Below are 24,642 nucleotides of genomic sequence, written 5' to 3'. Positions count from 1 at the left end.
GCTGTCGGAGGTACCAAAGCAAGAGCAGATCCTGTGTCAGGCAACATTTCACCTGCTTCGCAGTGGGTTTCCTCAGACCAATGTGTCTATCGGCCCTCTTTTTCAGCCAATAGGTCTATCCTCTACTACCGGGAAGGCAATGATAAGCCAGCCAGTGCAACCCTTGCTAAGAAAATGCTGCGGCAGCACCGCTGCTCTGTAACAGAGTGTGTCACATAAGAATCAGAATACATACAAACTAGAACGGCACTCCTTGACGTTAGGGACATCGACCGATATACCTTCACCACATTATTGCATCATTATGCATACTTCTACCAAGTTCCTTCAGCCATTCTTATGTCGCGTTATCGCGGTAACGACAACTTATTAGACTTTTACCTTTGACCTCTTTATACCAAAATTTAATCAGTTCATCTTTACATCATAATATATACTTATACTAAGTTTGGTCAAAATCTCATTACTGGTCACAAGTTATCTCGGTAAGACAATTTTTGCCTAACAGGAGTCTTACCTTTGACCTCTTGACCCCATAATCTTATCAGTTCATCTTTGCATCATTATACATACTTGTACCAGGTTTTATTTAGATCCCTTCAGCTGTTTTTAAGTTATCACAGCAATGAAAAGCTATCATGCCCGGACAGCCGGACGGAAAACCCGAAACACATAATGCGTTCATATTGATAACTAGCAAGGTGGACATTCAATATACTTAGCAATGAGAGGTGTCTGGAGTGAAAAATAATCCTACCAAATTCTTATGTGCCAAGAGAAAAAGAACGAACAAAACAAAACATCTGACTGGATGTTTCAGTAAAAATGTTTATCTCATCCAAGACAACTGGATTTTCATTTTTTACAAACCTCATTAGTCAGTCACACCTCCATAAAGCTTAAACAACCTCTGTCTTTCATGCAATCAATTTCTCTTTATTGAATGTAGCACCACGAACCTGTCTGTTATGCTCTGAATCACAATATGGAAATATTAAGCAAATAATGCACTGACCTCTGCCACGAGCACATCACAGTCCAGGCCACGGTTAAAGCCCTTGAGGTTTCCCTTGGCTCCCACCTGCAATGCAAAGCAAAATCTAAACTAATACGTAATGAAATGAATGAATGAATGATCGTTTTAAGGCCATTTTCCCCGCTAGAGCAGGGGTTAGCCTTGCGGGCCCCATGACAATCATGGTTCCCTGTTTGAGGCAATGTTTTTATGGCCGGATGCCCTTCCTGACGCCAACCCTTGGTCATGCTCTTACGATGCGCAGGGATACGGTGTACCTATTCTAAATCGGGGTACACACCGTGATCATTTATCCCAGCAAGCTGGTACTCAATTTGCCGACCTCGGAAGGATGACAGGCTGAGTCAACCCCCCTGGCGTTAATTCAGCGATCGACCGGGATTCGAACCCAGGATCCTAGGATCCCAAGCCGGCACCCTAACCGCTAAGCCAACGCCAGGCTCAAAACTAATCAGTCTAATACGTAATGTCGGGTGCAAAACTGTAACTGCTACATAGCCTTCAGCATTACAACCACTCTGACAATTCGAAGCAGTTTTCTGGTTACAAAGACAAGTTAAGCCAGTCGAGAATCATAATGTTTTTCTCCCCTCAAAAGAAAGTTGCTATCCCGACCAAAAAGTGAAACTCCACACAAATGTTATCTTTTCTATGTGCTTTCCAGTCAGTATCACACTTTTTCCCAGCAATGGGTGAGTTTATTGATGCCAATGTGACATTTCTGACTCCAATTTCATTTGATTTTTTTTTTCCAGGTGAAAACCTTTATACTTGCCCTTGTACATACTCAGCTCAGCCTTGTACATATGGCCAAAAACATGGAATATTAGCTAACACAAGTGAGCTCTGTGAAAGGAGAATAACAAAAAAAAGGAAAATAAATAATTGGGGTAAGGTGGTACAGTTGTAAGGACACTTAGACTGTGTTTACAGAATAAAGGTGGTGGTGGTTCATGTGCAGGTGGTTGCGTCATCTTCTGGGGGTGCGGCTGTGCCGCTGATGCAGTGCCCTCGATTACCAGTCCACTGGTACTCGTTTTGCCGACCTCAGAAGGATGACAGACCGAGTCAACCCACCTGGTGTAACTTCAACGGCATGACAGGGGCTTAAACTCAGATCTCAAGCCAGCCACTTTAACCGTTAAGTCAACACCAGTCGAGGCGCCCCAAAATAGTTGTTCTGAGATCGCCTTTAGCAGTCACAGTGAGCACTTATACAACGCAGGAAAAGGTTACCCAAATGTGTTCCACTCAACATCAGTGATTTGACCTTGCTGTGGCCTTATCTTCGGCGTGTGCTTTTATTTCAGTTTCGTGGGTAATTCATCGTCATATCAAATCCAGAACATCATATTAATGAATTGTCATAAGTACAAAATAATATAATTCACTTTGGATTACGATGATCATCACATCTGGAAGGTGTTGGGCAATATCAAGATGAGCAATGAAAGTCTTGCAAATGAAATGACCAAGGTGCAAAAAAAACTGATGGACCTTTCACCAGAAGTTCCGGTTTAAACTTCCAGTGAAGAGGCGCGTCAGCAAACGTTTGTGTTTATATAACGTAATAGGTGATCTCTGGGTGCCCCGAGAACACATCGAAAGGTGGACCAAACTGGGGGCACCACGTGTTTGGTTTGCGTTCCAAAGAACAAATTAAAGGTGATCTTGCCTTTGTGATAACAGGCGCCCTGAGAACACCATGTTGTTCCATAAACAAGGCCGTATAATGCCAGAAGTTGTTGGTTTAAATCCAGCTGAAAGCAGCTGTATGCAGGATTTAGATTCTAAGCTTATGAAGACTGCGCTAGTCTCAAAAGAATTACAATGTTATGATCGGATTATCTATACCCAGCCAGCTCACGAATCAACTTTGAAAAAAGCTTAGTCTGCTTGCCCCACATGGTCTTGTCTTATTTGGCTTGAGGCAACTTTTTATCAGCAAAAAATGCTGCCTATGAAAAGACAATAAATGCCACAAATATCCTCCTAGTAAAATAAAAAAATTGGGGCAATACTCCTGGGTGCTCACTTGGTAGAATAAAGCAGTCTACTGCACCGACAAAAGGTATTTAAACAGTATAACGGTATTTTAAACCAATTTCAATGGTTGCTGGGAGACAGACAGCATGTAGACTCATACGAACACAATCATAAGACTTTAAACAAACAAACAAAAAAATACCTATTTTGGGGGGCAAACCCCTCCTCCCTCAGTCGACCCCGATTTTGCTAATGCTGTGAGCAAACTTTGGTACATCAGAGGTACTGAAGATTGTGGTAAAGTTTTATCGAAATCGTGCGTAGTTTCGGAGAAGAAAGCAAATACCTATTTTGGGAGGGCAACCCGCTCCCCCTCCCCTCCGCCACCACTCCCCGTATACCCACTTAGGACCCGATTTGTTTTAATGCCATCAACAAACTTTGGTACATCACGGGTAATGAAGGTTGTGGTCAAGTGTCATCGAAATAGTGTGTGTAGTTTCAGAGGAAAAAGCAAATTCCTATTTTGGGGTGTCAAACCTGGATCCACTTTGACCCCCAGTAAACCCAGATTTTTAAACGTGAACAAACTTGAGTTTCAACATACCAATTATAATTTGTGCCAAGTTTGGTCACAATCCCATCAGCAGTTTCAGAGAAGAAGTTGCAAGTGTTTACGGACTGACGGATTGATGATGACCCATCCCATAAGCTCCCTGGAACTACGTTCCAGGTGAGCTAAAAACAAATCAGAAAATGAAAGCTAGCATGCATACGATGTAAAAAATATAAACAAGCTGTGGAAAAAAGATGGTGGTGATGATGCGATAAATGTTGAATAATTATGCTTGTGGTTGACAAGTGAACTGGCAGGTTCACGAGATAAAGATAAAGTGGTCGAGGTGAGCACATTGGAACTAGACACTTACTAGGCAATGTTCCTTGCCATGGTTGAGCCAATGGCCTGTGCGTCCTGTGCGAATGATGCGCTGTAACTGGTTTGTCTTAACCCAGATGAGTTCGTCCACCCGCTCATAGCTGCACACACACAAAAAAACCTTGTCAGCCCACACAGAATTTTATGCATTCAAAAAGTCCAGGTACCAAGATACTAACAATATACCACGACATACTGTATTTTTCAATGGGAGGGGGGGGCATGGGGAGGGGGAGGAGAGGGGGAAAAGAAGAGGAGGGGTGGTGGGGAGGTGAGAGGGGAGGGGGAAGGAGAGATGTGTGGGTGAGAGAGAGAGAGAGAGAGAGAGAGAGGGGTGTGGAAGAGACAAAAAGGGATGGGGGAGCAGGGTGGGGGCATGGGGGAGAGGGGGGAGAAAATAAAGAGAGTGAGGTGAGGGGTGGAGTGGGGAGGTGGGAAGGGTTAGCAAAAAGAATGTGTTGAAAAGTTGGCACTGAAATACGAGATGTCGTAGCATGTATCGCCATCAGTCCGCCACCCTTCATATATTAGTCCTTGAGCCAGACCAAAAGTAATGCTCCGGCGGAGGGAGTAATTCTCATTATGATTTTCCATTAGACCAATGTCTCAAGTGTCAGAAAAGGTGTGATGGACATCTGAGAACGGTAGCTTAGTGCCCGGATGGACGCCATCTTTGAAACCACCCAGCTCGAAAATGCCCATTTGGTGGGGTACATTGTTGCACGTGTATCTGGACTTCTATACTAGCTATCGATGTGCGGTTGACGACTAAATATACGTCCGATGTGTACCGTCTAAATAAAAAATTATATGAAGCATTTTGTTTTAGATTAATTATTATAAAAATCAATTATCGAAAAAAAATCATATATTTTTCAATATTTTATTATTAGACTTGTACTTTTTTTAGTGAAACAACACTGGTATGATTTTCCAAATTATGCATTGTGCTACACCGTTTATCTGTCTATAAAAATAACTCAAAAACTAAAACATATCATCCACCACGAGTGTACACAAATAAATGTAAAGAGGCATAAAATGACTTAGGCCGCCGCTGGCATTATCTATTCTGACGATAACGCAAGTTAGGAATGTCGTACGGAGAGGATTTTAACACCATACGATATCTAATAAGCAGGCGGAAATTGTTACATAGGAAATCTGCACTTTGGTGGCCATCTTGGATTTCAAAATGGCCGCCAATTATATTAATTATTCATTACTAGAGTTTGGAAAGACGTATGGAGCTGATTTTAACACCATACGATATATATTCCTAATAAGCAAGCGGAGGTATCATTGAACATGTCATGTTTTAGTCAAATAACACCGGTATGATCTTCCAAATTATACATTTTGCTAAACCGTTTATCTGTCGATAAAGATTTTCAGGCAATTTGGCCTGCATTATAATAGAGAACAACATATGCTATACAATATACAGTGCACACAAAGTTAATCATCAGAGTCGCCATCAGAGTCATTGGCATCCTGAGCCACGATAGCATCATCCTGCACCATGTTGGAGCATCCCTGCAGCTTACACACAACAGTGCACTTCAACCCATTCAGTATGCAGGAGCAATCTGACGGTCGACACGTCCTTCTGCATGTGCATGAGATGAGATTCAAGACGACATCTGGAGCTGGTAGACCCGCCATCCATCGGATTGTGAGCGAACCGCCATCATCGAGTTCCCAACCATGTCCTGCTGATGGTGTTGGGACGTCTGGTAGGTTTTCAAGGCTGCGTCGCCAGATAGCCGCCTGATAGTTGGCCCTAAGCGTATGTTGCATCAAGGAGTCTTCACAAGGCGGCAATTGTCCAGATTCGATCTGGCCCTTCTTTGCACAGAACATGTGATAACGGAGCGAATTAACACCGACGATCTTCGTGTTCTTGGCGTACAGCTGACACGTGAAGGCCTGAATGCTATTGAAGACGTTTGTTGGTACATTCCACGAAGATCCCAGATCTGTGAATGCTTGAAGATACAGCTCATTCGCTTGCACAAGCTTCAAAGCCTTTATCTTTCCTTGGCTAGCCAGAGCACTCACAGTGTCACACCCGCTCCATGCATGAAGCCCTGGCAATGCACTGCAAACTCCAGACCCCAATACCGCAGCCAACTTTCCAACGTCGATCATTCTGACTCGAACCTTTGTTCCTCGTCTGATGAAGAGCTGACTATCGATGGTTCTGCTGAGATGAAGACTGATGATCAGAACGTCGGTGTCATCTGCCACTAAGATGATCGTCTTGTAGTGGGTAGCGGCGTGCTTTGCGTGGAGAAACATACGCGTGTTTGCTTCCTCGTGGCTACATTCGAGTGCTTGCACCAACTTCCACCTATCGCGGGTCAGTACCAGACATTTTTCACCACAGGTGACATACAGTGTTCTGTTGCCTAGCTTTTCGCGATTTGTTTCATGTTTCCACAACTCCGCCAGAAACACAACCAGTTTCTCCTTTGTCTGGCTGCAAGCAAGGAGACACCGCCAGTTCATGATTTTGTGTGCGGGTCTGATCTCGCTGAAACTGATGCCTTCATTTGAACCGCGGTTCACACGCTCAGCTGCTTTGATGGATTCTTCTGTGTATGTGTCAAAGACAACATCGATGCGCTCACTGCCTTGACCAGCGTGAAGCGCTGCAGCAAGGATGCGGTCAGATAGTTCTTCGAACGTGTCGTTCTCGCCATGCATCTTTTGTATGAGAGCCATCGCATCAATTATTGTTGCACTTCGCTTGTCAACGTTCTCGGCTGGTTCCACAAGACCTTCCATGTGTTTCGCAAGTGCAGCTTTGTTCGTTTTTTTCATTGTCCCATCAACGTTTGCCAAAGACCATGGTAACGGCCCTAGTGGGTGACAAAGGACAAGTTGCATGTCGAGGTTCCTTGTCTTGGCGATGAGTATCATGGTGGCAAACAGTTGTCTGTCAGCTCTCAGGACGATCTCCTTGTTTGTGCCCTTCACAACTTTCTGCTTGATCTTACCAAAGGTCTTCAAGTTTAGCTTGTTCAATGTGTCATGAAAGCCTGTTCCCTCTTCAAGACGTTTCTGGAAGCTTTGATACGCCGCTTCCCCCTTTTGCAGGGTGTTGAGTAGGTCATTAGAAACGTCCTCCCTCGCAGCCGCTCCGGTAGATATACTGAGAAGACATGACGGATCATCGGCGAATGGATTGGTCCAGTCATTTTCCAGTAGATCACAGATAGCTGTGACGCCAGACTCATCACGTTTGATGCGAGAAGTGGACAAGTCAGGGTGCTTGGTGTGAGATGTGTCGCTGCCATTCACAAGGATAGTTTCTCGTAGTTGCCTCAGTGCAGTAGCCCGATTTTCTGCAGTTAGATAGTATCGTGACACAGCCCCTTGTCGAAGACTAAAACCTTTGTGAGTGAAGTCTGATCTACAAGCCCTATGGTATAATATTGGAATATTAGGAAGTTCAACTGCGCCTTCTTGGACTAGCTTTAGAATTGGATAAAAGTTTCTAACTGCAGCTGCGTCACACAATGTCTTCCAAGAACTGTTGCCCGCTGCCTTGCTTAGTTCAGAGAGTGGCGACTTCTTGCTGCACAGGATGCACGTTCCGGACTCAGGTTCAATCTTCGCCCGTTTCGCCTCGACACCGGCCATCTCAGCTGAAAGAACAAAAAGACTGACGTTAGATTACTCCGATATCCGAAAAGCTCGCCAGCTTACATAGACATACTCATCCAAGTCAGTGAACATGTTAGATGGCGCCACAATACAACTCTATAATAGAGTTGTATGTGGCGCCATCTAACATGTTCACTTTTAGTTCTTAAGCCACCCACCCCCCCCCCCCCCCCTCAGAAATTAATCAGGTCACCGCAACAAATCTCAGACTGAGATATAGAATATAGAATATAGATATAGAATAGACTGACGTCACTTTCGGCACTGGGTTCTGTGGGTTGATTATCGGCGGGAAATTCCAACTGACATAGTTTCGGTTTGTGGAAAGTGCATGCCTTTTCATATATTTTTTGTGTACACTCGTGGTGGATGATATGTTTTAGTTTTTGAGTTATTTTTATAGACAGATAAACGGTGTAGCACAATGCATAATTTGGAAAATCATACCAGTGTTGTTTCACTAAAAAAAGTACAAGTCTAATAATAAAATATTGAAAAATATATGATTTTTTTTCGATAATTGATTTTTATAATAATTAATCTAAAACAAAATGCTTCATATTATTTTTTATTTAGACGGTACACATCGGACGTATATTTAGTCATCAACCGCACATCGATAGCTAGTATAGAAGTCCAGATACACGTGCAACAATGTACCCCACCAAATGGGCATTTTCGAGCTGGGTGGTTTCAAAGATGGCGTCCATCCGGGCACTAAGCTACCGTTCTCAGATGTCCATCACACCTTTTCTGACACTTGAGACATTGGTCTAATGGAAAATCATAATGAGAATTACTCCCCCCGCCGGAGCATTCACTTCAAAATATGGCCGGTTGGCTCAAGGACTATATGAAGAATACAGTGCAGAGGGGATTTCTGCTATTTTTGCTTATGTAATAAATAGATGGTATAGTGTTTTGACTGAGGTTTTCAGAGAATATAAGTAAAAGATAACTTTCACCCTTTAAAAATGGTGCAAAGAAATTATTGAAATATCATCTATTTTTTGTTTGGATCCTTTTCTCACCTGTGTTGTAAGTAGCGCGACCTGCTTTATGATGCTTTAAAAGGTGGTGTATAATCAGAAATACTATTTGATAGTGGGATCTATTACTGTTATATGAATAAAATGGAAATGTTGAAAGAAAAGGTATTGAAGATAGCAAGCGTTATCTGAATCCAATTGATATGAGAAACGGGATTGAAAGAGACTCACCATTATTATAAGTGAAGAAGAAGATGAAGGAAGAATTTTTGTTTTCATGTAAATTGAAACCGACCCATCTATCGTCACCTTACTCAACTATATCATATTGTTTGCAGATTTCCCAGCATGTGATTGATAAAAAGATGGCGATCAGAATTGATGTATAAATCCCCTATGGGACAATTGACAGCACGCACGGATGCACGGACAGACCCACGCAGGCACATCCAGACCGAGCTCTTTTTATATTATAGTTCGATAAACAAACATCTCTTTCAAGGCCAACCAATGGTTGGTTGATTTTGCACATCCATCAAATGTATAAATATAATTCACATTTTTATAAAAGGCAATGAATTTTCTGTGTTAAATGCATCTCACACCATATCTAAAATTGTTGCCTTATTTATTGCATTCTCATTCATCCAGTTTCCTCATTTCATTGCTTCGGACATCACAGGCCTACGATCCTCGGTGACACTCACCCCCACAGCTTGAGGCATTCTCTGCCATTCTCCATCGCCCTGAAAGATCAAAAAAAGCTGCATGTATTAAATGCACAAAGCATAAACAACAGCCATTATGCTAATGTCAATGGTTCCACAAAGGCTGAACATGACATTGACTGAGATGTGAATATTATCCAAAGTTTTTGTGCATGTCATGGTACAAATATATTGAAATCTGTTGAATACTACAGTTGTTATTGCAATTTGTTCCTGTCCACACGGGTCAATCAGTCCACCTGTACAGGCCTCAAAATAAACGACAGCTTGAATTGTCGTCAGTGCCATAACCTCTTGCCGCAGTGCCCCTCTAAATGTTTCAAACTCACGGAAATAATGACCGGTATGCCCTCCTCCTCAAAGGGGACCAAAAAAACAACAACAACCACGGTTCCCGAAAAAGGCCAACCCCCGCCTTGCGGGGAAAAATGGCCTCTAAAGGTGGTTATTTTTATTTTTTATGCCCTCCTCACTGCTGCCACTGCCTGTCAGTCCATAGTACTTCTGAAGCTCAGTCACGATCTTCAACCCCCAACTTCGTTTGCTGTATACAGTGGATACTCTCATATCCGAATTCCCGCATATTCAGAATTTCCATATCTGAACTTAAAAGAAAAAACTTTTCGTGGCAGACACATGCAGAGACGCGATCGTGGCTGTGATTGGCCCACCATCTCCCATCTGCTCATTGGCCGGCTGAGCCACTCCACATGTCATCCGAGATTCCATCCTTCCCTCACCCTCATCATTGGATTCTCTCTATTGGAAGTGGTCGTTCGTGCTTTATAACGATTATTTTCTCTTCATTATTACTGAGTTTTATTTCCTCTGCCACCGTAGGTGGGCGGAGGTTATGTTTTCAACCCTGTCTGATTGTGAACACCATATCTCAAAAAGTTATGAACGGAATTCGGACGAAACTTGGTGGACAGGTGGGGTGTGTGACAAGGACGAATTGTTTCAATTTTGGTGAAGATCCGAATCCGGATACGAGAATTATTTAATTTTTCAGTGATTCTTCACCATTGAGAGACAGGCCTAAAATGATATATAGCATGATATTTCAAAAGGTTGTGGACAAGTTATGATGAAACAAGGTGAGCGAGTTGGTTAGGCGACAAGAACAAGGCAATTTGATTTTGGTTCAGGTCCAAATCTAGATCTGGCCTATCAGTGGGATACAAAACATAAACTGTTCAGTCTGGTGGGAGTGTGTGCTCCACCGAGTGTTGTTCTAGTTTCTTATGTCATCGAAGAAAAGCGCCTCAAAAGCGTAGGCAAGTGGTGATGATGATCCAAGAGAAAGTCAGTGCGTATAAACGTGATAGAAAAGGCGAGAGTTTGCACAAATTATCAAAATTAATCGACGTTTGTCTTTTTATGGTGCACGACTCGATAAAGCACGAGAAAGAACTAAAGGAAAAGCTTTGTGAGGAGGGAGGTTGAGGCAGGAAGAAGTTCAAAGTGAGGATATGAAGACGGCCTATAATACTACTGTGTATCTAAGATTAATTATGCAATGACTTGTTTATGGCTACCCAGAAAAAGAAAAAAAATAATCATACACTTTGGTCTCCAAGCATTTCTGCCTACACTGATAGTGTAACCCAACTCAAGTAACTCAACCCAACTTCATCACACCACCTCTGAAGTCATTTTTTAATGTTAATTTACATTAAAACATTTCTGTTTGATCCAAAACCTCTATTTCTGACTTTCTTTCTTACCTATAACGACCTAAAGTGTATATTTTGCAACTGTTGCTGCAAATAAACCTAACTAACACTGTATGAGCTTTTTTGGAGGGGGGTGGGGGGGTGGGCAGGAGGTGCAGGTTCTGGGGGGTAGATTTGGATGTATTTGCCTTGTTCAACCCCCCGCACCCCTCTCCCCTTGCTCCCTCAACCCCACCCACTCCAGAACTGCCTTAGTGGCCCAGAAAACATCTGTCAAACGAAGAAAACCTTGCCCTTGATGTCCTTAACTTCCTGCCCTGTATATGACAATGGCAGTTTTAAATAAACCAACAAGTGGAATGAATGGACTCTGATGACGATTATTTAGCCTTCACTTTGTTTTTCTCCTCCATTCCATGCAAATTACATGTTCCTTCCTCTCATACAAAAAAAAAGTAAGCACGATCTCCAAAAACAACGTAAATAATTTTTTTACTCCAACTAAACAAAAAGAACAAAAGCAAGTGTTATAAGTTTATAACAACCTAACTTTGTGTTACACTTACTGTTAAACAGGAAAGGTTGGATTGCCTTCGAGTGACGTGAATAAACTTTTTTCCAACAATTCGTTTTACAGCATCCTTGCAACATTTGTTGTTGCTTTCACAAGGACGGTATATGGTAATTACAACCAGGAGAAAAAATAATTGTTTCAAAAATATGGGTTACAAAAAACACTGCATTGTAGTGGTATTAAAGAAACCTCGCAAAACAGACGATATCTTATGTAATGCACTCAGATAGCAAATAAACAATTTCCTGTAAACTTTTAAAATTACTTGTGTTGCTCTAATGGAACAGTTCAACCAAAAGTAGTGAGCATGCTTTTCATTAAACAAGTAATCATTTTACTAAAAACTATAACTTTACAACTACAGTAGTAGTACATGAGAACCTTAGTGAACAAACAGCCTAAAACCCAAACGTTGTGTACTATATTACTGCAAAATATTATTACCGCACGCATGAAGCGAAAGACAAGGGGTTAAGCAATTGGTCCACTTTGTCTATCTGCAGACGTCAGTCTATGATTGAGGAGCAACTATATTTCAATTAAATTTCACATTTTGTATACTGTAGAACATGAATCGGAACATGAATCAGAACATGAATCTGCAGTTTAGCAGTAGTTTGGCTCTGAATTTGGCAAATTGTATGGAATCTCGTCCCGAGCCTGCATGCGCATGGAGGGGTGAGGTAATTTTTTTTTATCTGCGACCTACAAGAGAAGAGCTTCGCGTTGCTGTTGTTGGAGTTTGTGTTGGGGATCGATTTTTGAAATGTGGACCCATTTGTAGGACGGCTGCCGGACAACACTCAGATCGGTCGCTTGACTCCAAACATCATATCACAGCGACAAAATGATGGTAATCAAGCGTTAAGTTACGTAATCAAGCGTGATGTAACGGAAATGACAAAAAAATATATTGCCAAATATACTGTCATGGCTATAACATGTACTTAAAAAATAGTTACATAATTTTTGAATCGCCCCATATTGGGAATAAGCAATCCGTTACTGTGTGTTGAATCAGCTCATTCTGATATAACTGTGGGGAGGCTGTCATGGATAAAAAGTGTTGAGCTAATCATTAAATAGCGCATTAAATGTGTTTCCCAATCGTGCTGTTCATATTTTAAGAGTTCTTTAAATGCGCGTTTCCCAATTGGCCCGTTACCGGATTTTGTTGGAAGGTGTGACCACAGTGTGGTCTTTCTTGTTTTTACTTTGTCTGCTTGTCTGACAGTTAAACAAAATTGAATTATTCCAAACTGGAAACTTCCTGTTTTTAGGGATGTCATGAAAGACACAAACAAGAGGCACAAAGAACTAGTGTAACGTGTTATATAAGGTGGTGTAAAAGAGGTTGCATTAACAGCGGTAAAGTTCCGAAAAAGAATTGTTTTCTTTTCTTTCAACAAACGTTAAAATCATTATTTCATTTCATTTGAATTATACAGTCAGACCCCGCTGTTCGCGGTTCCTCTATTCGCGGGTTCCAAGTATTCGCGGGTTGATAAAATGCGACCTGTTTCTCTATTCACGGAAAAGTGTTCCATAAATTAGCAGTTTTTCAAGGGGCGCAAAAAAAATAATTCACGAGCTGCTAGCTTGACACATTTATAAAACCCATCTTTCACCAGCCATACATAAAGCAGCTGGACATACGCAAAAAAATATCGACGAACCACGAGCATGACCTGCTTATGCATTCACTGCTGTGTGCTTTGCGTTTTCATGGCTTTCACGGGATATCTCATCATTCACACTGTGAATAGCTTCACGTGATATTCCATCCCGCAAGTCACTGTACAGAATGAAAACACTCTACAGTATTTATTTATGCAATTAGCTGTCTCCCTTTTCCCCATTGAAACAATGGCACGGCATTCATTTGCGGATTTTCATCGACATTCGTGGATTATCGCCGACATTCACGGGATTTTCCTCACCATTTGCAGATTTTGCCTCACATTTCGCCCCCCCCGCCCCCCAATCATTCACGGTTTCGCAATTCATGGCATTTTCCTTTCCAGGAACATATCCCCTGCAAATAGCGGGGTCTGACTGCACTTGAACACTGTAGAACACAAATAGCCTTCTCAGCACTTCTGTTTAGCAATAATTTAACAAAATAATTATGCAGTCTCATGCTCTGAGGGCAGCATAACTGTGCAATTAAGCATTCAGAGAACTATGGCGGTGCCCAACGGTTAGTTTACTGCAAAATACAAAGCAACAGTTTAAAAGACACTTCCCCCTATCCTTTTTCTGGAAACTACATGGGATATTGGGATAAGGTGTTCTATAAACTCTCCACTTAAAAAATTACTTTCACAAAATTGTTAAAGTGACAGGAAATGAAAAAAAAAAGGTAGATTTATTTCCAAGACATGTGAACTTGAGAAGTTCTAGTAATCCTGCCAGGCCAAGAAACGTGGAGCTCATAGATATCTTGACCTTTGCACCCCCATTATAACCAAATTATAACCATGAACAATCATGCCTATTATGACCTTCATAAGTAAGACAATGAAATACAAAAATAATAACATATAATTGCAAGCAGCGAATGTTTACAATATGAAAATACATTTTATAATGAAACAAGTAAATGATGTTACGCTGACCTGCCTGTGACCCAAAGGAAGATGTATCCATCATCTTGCAGCACAGGGATATTGAGGCGCCTCAGCTCGTCATCGCTGAGCGTGCCGTATGGGAGTTCCATATGGATGTCCCACGGGGGATCGGCCATTACCACAGAGAACTTTCCCAATGTGCTCATGTCCAAGAAGCGGATGTCACAATTTATCCACTAAAAATAAAAAAGAGGGAGAATTGCTTTGCAATGCATGTCCCTTACCTAGTTTCAGTTCAATATGCTAACGGCTGTGGGGGGAAAAGTCTGGAAAACTGGTCTATATATATATATAGTTACGCCTGTGGAGGTAGGTAATGAAATACCTTAGGAAAGTTAGAATCGTGTAGGTTTAGAATGCTGTGTGCCGCGGAGAATCTCGATGTAGTAAGTAGGCCGCGTGTCCAGGTAAGAGCGTTTGCATGTCGCCATAAGGGGCGTGGCTTTTGTGTTAATTCGTTCTAGGGCATAAAATTAATAACCCCCAGTGTGTAATTAGCCCCCTGTGATTTTTCAATGACGTCAGTGATGTGCAACTTGTAGCCAAGTTTAATCAATATCGTGGGTGTAGTTGAAGCGATAATGACTGAAGTGTTTACAGACTCACTCACTCACTCACAGACTCACTCACTCACAGACTCACTCACTCACTGACTCACAAGGGAAGGTGAGTCCCTCCTCCCTCTCCTTCCTTCTCTCTCGTTCTGGCTTTCGCCCCGGTCGGTCGCTTTTTGTCTCAGGTGGCTCTCGGCTGCTGCTCGCTCATGTGCTAGAACAGGACGCTAGCCATTGTTTGTTCGGCTGGGTCGTGGAGTTGTGCGCTTTTGAGGAGGAAGAAGCGCGCACCTCTTGGGTCTCTCTCAGTAGGAGTTCTCTTGGGTTTTTGCTCGAACAAGAAGGGGGCCATCTTGTCCTTCGTGAGCTGGTCACGTGGGTCTCACCAAGGATCTCTGGACTGTGTTGGTAGTTTTTCGGCACCTACTTGGCTTGTGGAGGGCTCAAGGCTGTGCTGTTCGACACCAGGATGAGGAATCAATCTCAAAGGCGGCCCAATTTGGCTGTTTGTTTCGCATCAGGCGTTTTTGATGCACAGCGCCGGCACCATTGTCGGAGCGCTCCCCGCGCGAGCCGCTTCGGGGCACATCGTATAGCAGATGCCATTTCATTCCACGACCTCGTTGAGAGAGATAAGTGCCGGCACTATACAAAAGGCCATTATTTATTTTCTTTTGTTTTCCCCCCTGTCTGTATATGAGTCAGAGTGGAGATGTCTCGCATTAGGATATTCGTTTTTACCTCACCTTTCATTGTTATTTGCATTTACTTTTAATAAACCGGAACAAGAAGGGGTCCTTAATCCAACAATCCTTAATCCTTAATCCTTAATCTTAATCCAACATGCCAGGTTTAGTCAAAATTCCTTTCATGGTTAATAAATCACCCCTTAATCCAACATTCTCTCAGGGAAATATGGCAATCTTTTCTCTCAACCGCTACCTCATCAAGGTAGGATTAGCCTAGTGAGACGCTAATGGGTGAAATGAAGCACGATAGGTAGGTAGAATGCCCTTGTCAGTGTTTGCATAAACAAAAAAGCAATTCCCCCTCCCCAGCTGTACTCCTTTCACCTTTTAAGCGATGCGTCTTCAATAACCACAATCCCCCTCCTTGTGTGTATGTATTATGTACATATATGCCAGGTTTAGTCAAAATTCCTTTCATGGTTAATAAGTTATCACCGTAACTATAATCTGCTACTTTTAGCTAAAGGTCACATGACCTTTGACCCTTTGAACCATAAAAGTTATCGTGGTAATAAAAAGTGATAAACGATGGATTGATAACCCAAAAACATAATGCGTCCTACGCCTGAGGTAGAAAATGAAAAAAAAAGCTCTCCAATAAAAGTGTGATATACAATGAGATACCTGTGGCGGAAAAAGTTTCGCTGCACTGTCTACATCTGCAATACGTTTGTCCATTGTCCCATCCATTCGTGCAGAGTCACTCGCTCGCCCGCCGCCTCCTGCGCGCCCATGGTCAATTTCGTAGTGAACAAACTTGCAGGTGTCCATGTGGAAGCAGGTGTTAAGGAAGGAACAGTCCCCTAAGGATTCCTCTGTGTGTTTGTTGATAATACGGCGGAAATGCAGGCGGCAGCATGGACGTCTATCATCTCTTGCTGCTACGCACTCCTGTTTGGTGCCGTACTCACAGAACTCCTGCACCTGGATTGGAAAAGGTAGGCACCAAGTGAGAGCTACGGCAGCATTTGTGAATGGTGATGTCTTGCAAACTCTTACCCATAGGGCGTTGCATCTGAATCACCTCCTTGCTTTGCGGTTAAATTGCCGGAATGGTCGAGTGCACAAAGTGGTAGAGAGCACAAATTGACTGTACCTGTGCGCCGCCTCGAGAACGGAACTTCTCCAAAGTGGATTGCTCTTTGGCAGTGCTGGCTGAGAGGAGCTGCAGGATTTCTGTGTTCACCTTCTTGCTCTCTCGCTCCTTGGTAGATTGCTGTGACAATAGTCTGGCTATCTCATCATCTACCTGTCAGGGACCACAAAGACCAACTAATATTGCCTCCGCTCTAAATTACATCAAATTAAGCCCCGGCAATCTTCAATTCAAATCTAAAAATCAACAGAAATACAGTATTACCTGTAGCAGGTGCCATCAAACACAATAAAGTTATCTATTTTTTGAAATGGCCTGCAGAAAAACTGTAGTTGTTTCTGGATGAAATATCTGGTTTTAGCAAATCAATGATGAGATAATTCACATAAAACCTGAAAATGTGAGTAATGAGGAATGTCGTCTGGTTGTGCACCTTACCTCTGCTGAAGCAGTCCCCTGCAATGGCTTCTTCACTACCTTTGCAGGTAAATCTCTTAGTCCTCCAGCATCTGCAGCTTCTATCTTCCTCTTGCTTCCCGTTTCCCCAACACCCACAACTGAATTTAGCCTCGACCCCAACACTGGAGTTGTTGCATCCACTGCCCCGATAACTTTTGTTGTTGCTGGGCTCGTGGGTACACCAAGCAATGCGCCGAGCGTCGAGTGCTCAGCGTCCGTGACAGACAAGCAGGGTCGACCGTCAGGCAACGTGTCATGGCGGACGGCGATCAATTCCTGAGCAGCAAATTTTTCGAGCAAACTTTCAACTGCACTCATTGGCACCAGATGACCAGGCTTGGAGATGGGAAGAACAAAAAAAAGAAAAAGAAAGAAATTCAGAAAAAGACCAAACATCAGAGAATGACCGAATACAACAATGATTCAGCCACACACTCCACCTGTCCACAGCATCTTTACTATAATTCACCAAATGTCCATCCAGCCGTTCCCAGGTACCGCAAAAACGGCTGAACCGATCGCAACAAAATTTTGGGTGGGTAATCCTGGGACCCCCTGGAGTAAAATAGGCTATATTGTTTTTCCAATTTCAGCTTTGGTCTCCAGAATTTTCAGGTTTGGACTCCTGCCTAACGTTATTGTCCCGGGTACCGCAAAAACGGCTGCAACGATCGCAACGATACACCTCCATGCCCGTGGGATTCCCACGGGTGACTCCACTAGTGGACATAATCCACTATCTTGGGGGTAAAGCACATATAATTTGGGATAACAATGAGAAATATTGTATTGTAAGTAATTTTTAAAAAATTGTACACCAACTAATAATGCATACATCCTGACAGTGATACCTGTGATAGAGCATGGCAAATAGTGCTGGAATCCACAGGTAAGGGCAGCACCACATCAGAGAGGTAATTCAGAAGATGTCGCTCCAGTCCAGGGTCCACATAAGGTGTTGCACTATCTGAGGCTTTCTCAGAACCTGGTTGGCCAGGACTTTGTGCTGCAGCTGGGCCTGGGCTGTCACTTCGGCAAGATGCTCCATCATCAGGCAGCCTGACGTCTGTCCCAGGTACTGTTGACAAATGGAAAAGGAACCGCTAATGTAGCCATGTAAATCGAAGATTGAAATCATAAAGAAGGCTTTGTTTCGAATGAAGAGGCCTAATTGAACTGTTGCTTGCTCATCACACTAAAATACGCAATTTGGTGTCTGTCTGTATAACCACGATACATTCGGTCGTTACTTATCCAATCTCAACCAAACTCGACAGGAGGACTAAGGGTCACATGATGGAGGTTGTAGCGACTAAATTTACCCCTCTCCCAAAGGGGGTTGTTTGCCTTGAGCAAAATCCGTGTTAAAGTGTATATTAGTGCTGTTAGCTAGATTCAAAATCCCGTCTCGGAACCGTCTCGATAAATTTTCAATTTTCATAACGGGATCTCGGGTCGGCTCGGTTCCTGACAAAGTAATACATTTAAAAAAAAAAAAAAAAAAAAGGGCTTCAAAAATAATGGAATTTCATTACAATATATAAACAACAATGAAAAAAATTCCTTTCTGATGTTGAGTACTTCAATTCCGACTTAGCTTCCATTTACCGGGATGAAATAAAATACACCGCCTACATGCAGATGATCGGCCACCGCTAACGCTAAGCGTTCAATATAGCGTGCTCACCGACCTGACGCACGTCCCACTACCCGTAAGTTTAGCAACCCATTCATCGTGAATCCCCGATGAAGCCTAATAACAATAACATGTATATCTTCCATGAAAGTTTTGTTGAATTATCTCACCGGGACCGGGTTATCTCATTACAGTTTGTATTGTCGTGTAATTTCTTGCTCGGAATGTCAGAGAGAGGGAGAAAATGTTTCTGCCCAGGCATATTCGAGTCCCGGTTGGAGTTTCATTATCATTTTGTAAGTTGTGATCGGGTGCCGTTGTAACCCGGATGTTCCTCTGTTTCGCGCATGGAATCAACGGCATCAGAGCAGGTGGGCGCTGATTCGCTCAGAGCGATCACGTGATGACGCTATGAACGCTATGACGCTATGAAAAAAAAAATCGCTCGCTTTGCCAAGGGGCTCGCCGCCCCCCCCCCCCCGTTCCCCTCCCTTCCCCCCGCCCGTCAATGCCGGGTACTTCTGCTAGTAAATTATAAAGCAGGCGGTGTAGTGATCACCCCCCCCCCCCCCCCCCTCCTTATTTTGACTCTGTGACTAAAGTAAAGGTAATCAACTTATCAGGCCTAAAGTGGAGATAAGATAACCAAAATACTTTCACATTCAAACCGTCAAACCAAACCCCCCCCCCCCCCCCCTCCTCGCCTGAGGCCTGAGTCCTTATCTTCACAATTGTTATCGCCATGCTGTCTTATCATATTCGTTATCTTAAACGCCAAGATAGAAACAAATTAACTAAAAAAGCCATTGAAAAGTTTGAATGTGAACTCATTCTGGAATCTTGAAGTTAATTCGTACAAAACGAACATTAAACTCATTTTTTCAGTCTAACACGATGGATAATGACAACATAAAGCAGAGCGAAAAGCGATGTCAGGAAATAGTGTACTTTATATATTACGACATTACGTGTACAATCCGAAATGCATTATAGGCTTATAAATATGACTTAAGTTATGTACAGCAATGAAAAACGACAAACTGTAAACATCAAGTCATCAACACATTATGTGGGATTTGAAATAAATCTCAACCAACGTCAATTATTTGAAAGTACCAACTATTTATGAGTCGAATTATTTACTCGCTCGCTAGGCTTCAACAACCTGCGCCGAGATACTGCCCAGCTCCCGGTCGGGCGGGATTTGTTTTTCTTTTTCCCCTCTCGTTATCAAAGTATTTTTCGCTTCGCCGCGCCAGCCACAGCCCATAAATCTCAGCTGAAGTTGAGCCGCAGCGGCGGGTCATTGCGATCGCGCAGCGGCATGTTTGCAGTGCATTGTTTGTTGACAAGGGGAAAATCCTGGAACAGTGACTTTACTTTATCTATCATCGTTTGTGTCAGTTCAGCTGCACTTGCGAAAAATGATGCTTGTGCAGAAGCAGAGTAATGAAAGCAAGGCTCAATAAATGCCTCTATTATGGAAAATATCTGCAAGAAGTTGGAATTTTAACCGGGATTTTTTTACCGAGAAATTGCGTCAATCAATTTATCTCGGGACCGTCCCGAGACCGTCTCGAAAGCCGAAACCGCCGGGATTTCGTCCCGGTCTCGGCTCGGTTGACAGCCCTAGTGTATATCCATGTTAAGATAGCTAATCGTGAAAGGGAGGAAACCAGGGGTGGTGTTCAGTTACCAAGCAGCTCTCTAGCGCTTTCCAAGCCAGCCATTCCTTATCAACGGTTTTGAATGGAGAGCTTGCTTGTATGCTTATGATGTGAACCCCCAAACTATTATTACTACCGCCAGGGAGTAATGCATTTGATCGTGTCCGTCCGTGTGTGTGTGTGTGTGTTCGTGTGTTTGTGAACAAGATATCTGGAAAGTTTCTGAACGGATTTGGATGAAAGTTGGTGGGATGATTGCCCTTGGGATAAGGAAGAATTGATTAGTTTTTGGTGAAGCTCAGGATATTATTCCGGATCCAGGAATTTTTTGGGGGAATTTTTTCTGTTTTACTGCATTAAAGCTTTTATTCTTATTCTTAAATGATGTTTTTCTCCTCTAATTCCGAGATATATCAAAATAAATTATCTGAGAGTTAGGGCCTACTTTCTTTTTCATTTATTGTTTTGGGGAGAGGGAATGTTAAACAAAACGTATTATTCCAACTTGACCCACGGCGGGAGTATGCGCTCTACTGAGTGGCGTTCTAGTTCGAGAATGAAAGAGTTAAAAGCAGTCCCCTGCAATGGCTTCTTCACCACAGCACGAAAGAAGAGTCAGCATGAAAACTCTCGCCTACCAAAGACCGCAGATACTAGAAAGAGTCAGCATGAAAGAGTTAAAAAGTTTGGATTCGAATCTTCACCTCAATGACACCTCAGTAGATGTCCGGTAAGCGGACGACTCAATTCTAGTATCTGCGGTCTTTGGTAGGCGCGAGTTTGCCACAAAGGAACTGGACAGTGCTTTCAAGAAATGGGGATTGAAAATCAACAAAAAGAAGTGCAAGTTAACGACACACCCGAACAGAATCATTGAAGTCGATGGCCAACCAATTGAACAATTTCACATTAATGGGAAATCAGCTGCCCAAATGCTCGGCCAATATCCTTTGGAAATATCCCTAGGGGCACAGGCCTTTGACCGACTAAGGATGCCAATATGGAGTCGATGAATAAACCCCAAAATTAAAAAGAATACTGTGCAAGGTGCTGGTGCTTCCGATAGCAGTGAGTGGATCCAAGACATGGACTCTGAGAAAGGAAGACGCCAAACGACGGCAAATGTTCATACTGGGCGGTCACAAGAGTCCATCAAGTTCGAAATGAGGAAGTTCAGCGAGTGTTAGGTGTGGAGACCACGATAATGGATGTTGTCAAGTTTCATACGACTCAAATGGTTTGGACATGTGGTTAGAAGCCAACCAAACACATATTTACAAGAGTCGTACAGGACTGACTTCAACAATCTGAGGCCAAGTGGATGCCCAGCCAAGAGATGGCAGGCGAAAGAGCGCGTTGGAGGAAATGGGTTGGAATGCAGATTGCGAGGGAGTGACCATAGCCCTATGCAATTAAGTCAAGCAAGTCAAGTTTGTAGCGAAGGTTGATTCCCAAAATTATATTTAAGGAACCAGGTCGAAATATGCAGAATGTCTGGCAGGATGGCCGAGGTACGCACAATCACCCCTAAGTTGTCCAGTCTGGGTTTGAATCCTGACCCAGCTATAAACGTCATCCCAATGTTTCACAGGCAGGGTGATTCATCATTGTGTGTGCCATCCCTCAGATGGACTGGATGTCTCGTCTGCCAGGATTAGTTGATGGACGTTAAAGATCCCATATTGTCCTTTGCTAAGAGTAGGTGAGCAATCACTGGCACTATGGTCAAAAAAATTCCTGCCCTAATTACTTCGTCAAACGTCATGTCAAACGCATACCGAGCCAGTTCGTGAAAGATTAGGCCTAGCCTAGCCATTTTACATCACAACATCTTTACAGCGTGGTCTAGCAATACAAAATATGGGTATAGTATGTCCCAGAAATAATGTTCAGGTGTACAGTATGTCACAAAGCCTGGTGTTGGCTTAGCGGTTAGGGTGTCGGCTTGGGATCCTAGGATCGAATCCCGGTCGATCGCTGAATTAACGCCAGGGGGGTTGACTCAGCCTGCCATCCTTCCGAGGTCGGTAAATTGAGTACCGGTTCACTGGTAATTCCCTGTGCGTTCCAAGAGGCGACCAACAGGGTTGGCGGCAGGAAGAGCATGCATCCGGCCATAAAACATTGCTTCAAAAAAGGGGACCACGGTGCCCGAAAAAGGCCAGCCCCTGCTCTGCGGGGAAAAATGGCCTCTAAAGGTGGTTTTTTTGTACAGTAGGTCACAGAAAACATAACTTTGAGGTTAAGAAAAACAAACGTTTTGGGAAGAGGGGCTGGAGGATCAGATTTTTTTTAGTGCAAATAATAATGGCGAGGTATAGAGGTCACATCAGAACAGAGCATCCTTACCCAAGGCTAAACCCAACGCTCCTGTGTCTTTCCGCCGTCGCTGCAGTCGTTCCCGGAGGTTGTCGAGCTGCTTCTTATGCGCCTGGATGCTACTCCATGTATCAGACATCGTGCCGAGTCTGCCGGAACTCCTCCAGCAATATCACAAGCATGCGACTTCTACTTTGTTGTCTTTTTCTTTCCAACTGGGAAACTTTGTGTCGCTACAAAAACAAAAAAAAAACTAATATATAAATTTTTTTACAATTTATTAATGCACAGGAAAACAAAGAGTCATGTGAATTATTCAATGGGAATCTTAGAGCGATAAATGTTGGTGAGCATGACCGTATCGCCACCATAAAAGTGAGTGTTCCATGGGGATTTGTCACTGTAATGGATGTGCTGTCTCCAAGTGGACTCGACATGGCACCCACAAGACAATGACGTAAGGGGACTATGATAAATCCATCACACACACACACACACACACACACACACACACACACACACACACACACACACACACACACACACACACACACACACACACACACACACACACACACACACACGTCAGCTGGTACTCATTTGGCCGACCTACAGGCTGAGTCAACCCACCTGGTGTAATTTAACGAAAGGACGGGGGCTCCAACTCAAGACCCTAAGATCTTGCCTGCTAGCATTAGTCGGTCGAGTTGGAAGTAAAACTAAAAGATCTGTCTTTTGTGAAGAAGAGGCGAGTGTTATCTCCGGCATCCCGAACAAATTCCTAATTTTTGCCCGAAAAATCACCTTCAGTCGAACGTCAGGTCTGAACAACCGGTTTGTGAAAGACTTGGATCTAAAACGTTGCCGGGTCGACCCCACGAAGTCCCTTCACCTCACTGAGGTGACCCTGAGGTGACATAAACGAGGTGGCGAGTACCTTTCTCCGCCTTTGGGAGATACTCACTTACGTCTCGCTTCGACTGAACGCCTCAGGATAACGCCATGTTAAACCGTTGACAGGATAACGCCATGTTGATGTTAAACCGTTTGCAATGTCGTCAGGGTCATAAAGGAAGAAAAATTTCCATGAAACATCAAATTAAAATCCTCGAAGTGTAAGGGCGATATAATTCTTCCTGACTGGTCCGGACCGACATATTTAACAACCACGGGTCCACCAAGGTCCTTCGAGGTAAACGGACAAGCAAACAATAAACCAAGTATCATTTTATAAATGCACGAGATGAACATGTACGATGGATGATTCATTGGTTGAACGTACGTGCACTGAATGGATTCAATGTTCAATCCCAAGAAGCAGTTCGCGCTAAAAAAAAACAAAAAAAAACAACCAACCAGGCCTTCCGCTCCGCTGTTGTATTTTGTTTTTTTTGGTTTTGTGGTTTAGGTTTTGAAGTTCATGTTTATCCTTACTCTGCGCACCCCTGTTTTAAATAAGCTTTCATTCCAACTGAACGAGTGATAATAATTCCATAAGTGGAAACACAGTGGGAGAAATTTAACGCCGAGCTGGAAAACACACCCAAATGACGTCACTGTTTTGTTTTAGTGAAAGCGCGACGCTCATGGAATATCGATAGTTAAAATGATAGTGTGGTAACACAGAGAGGCAACAATAGGGCACAATCGTTCAAGGGGGAGAGAGAAAATGTAATGTTCCGATGTGAGACAAAGTATTCAAGAGAAATATGGGTTTACTTTCGATCATGGGTTTCGGTTTACTCTCTGTGCTCTGTCCCCCAAATATTCCTACAGGTCGCACAAGATCTGCCAGCAACCCTCTGATGGTCAAACTGCCGAAATCTCGGCTCTCTGCTCACCTTCACTCTTTCATTCCTCTTTTCTCCCGCCTCTGGAACAAACTCCCACACTCCCTTCAATCCCACTCCTCCCTCCAGGTCTTTAAAACAGCT

At 43.2% G+C, this 24,642-nt stretch overlaps 1 protein-coding gene across 2 annotated transcripts in view; it reads right to left on the bottom strand.

The window, feature by feature from the left end:
- METTL3 (methyltransferase 3, N6-adenosine-methyltransferase complex catalytic subunit) overlaps positions 1–24,207 on the bottom strand; it is a 54,178-nt gene extending 29,971 nt beyond the window's left edge. The window contains exons 1-10 of one of the 2 annotated variants that reach the window (XM_068131244.2): positions 23,991–24,207; positions 22,739–22,941; positions 17,938–18,164; positions 17,066–17,422; positions 16,628–16,780; positions 16,156–16,455; positions 14,217–14,404; positions 9,328–9,366; positions 3,952–4,060; positions 1,016–1,081 (exon numbers count right to left, since the gene is read on the bottom strand). In XM_068131244.2, coding sequence (XP_067987345.2) covers positions 1,016–1,081; positions 3,952–4,060; positions 9,328–9,366; positions 14,217–14,404; positions 16,156–16,455; positions 16,628–16,780; positions 17,066–17,422; positions 17,938–18,164; positions 22,739–22,847 — 1,548 coding nt within the window. In that variant the 5' untranslated portion in view covers positions 22,848–22,941; positions 23,991–24,207. The remainder of the gene's footprint in view (positions 1–1,015; positions 1,082–3,951; positions 4,061–9,327; positions 9,367–14,216; positions 14,405–16,155; positions 16,456–16,627; positions 16,781–17,065; positions 17,423–17,937; positions 18,165–22,738; positions 22,942–23,990) is intronic. The other variant, XM_078787009.1, reaches the window with a different exon arrangement.
- Between the last annotated feature and the right edge of the window lie 435 nt (positions 24,208–24,642).

This window comes from Myxine glutinosa, chromosome 11 (assembly GCF_964187855.1).
Source record: "Myxine glutinosa chromosome 11, kmMyxGlut1.1, whole genome shotgun sequence".
Lineage (NCBI taxonomy): Eukaryota > Metazoa > Chordata > Myxini > Myxiniformes > Myxinidae > Myxine > Myxine glutinosa.
This window is presented reverse-complemented; position numbering and strand designations above follow the sequence as displayed.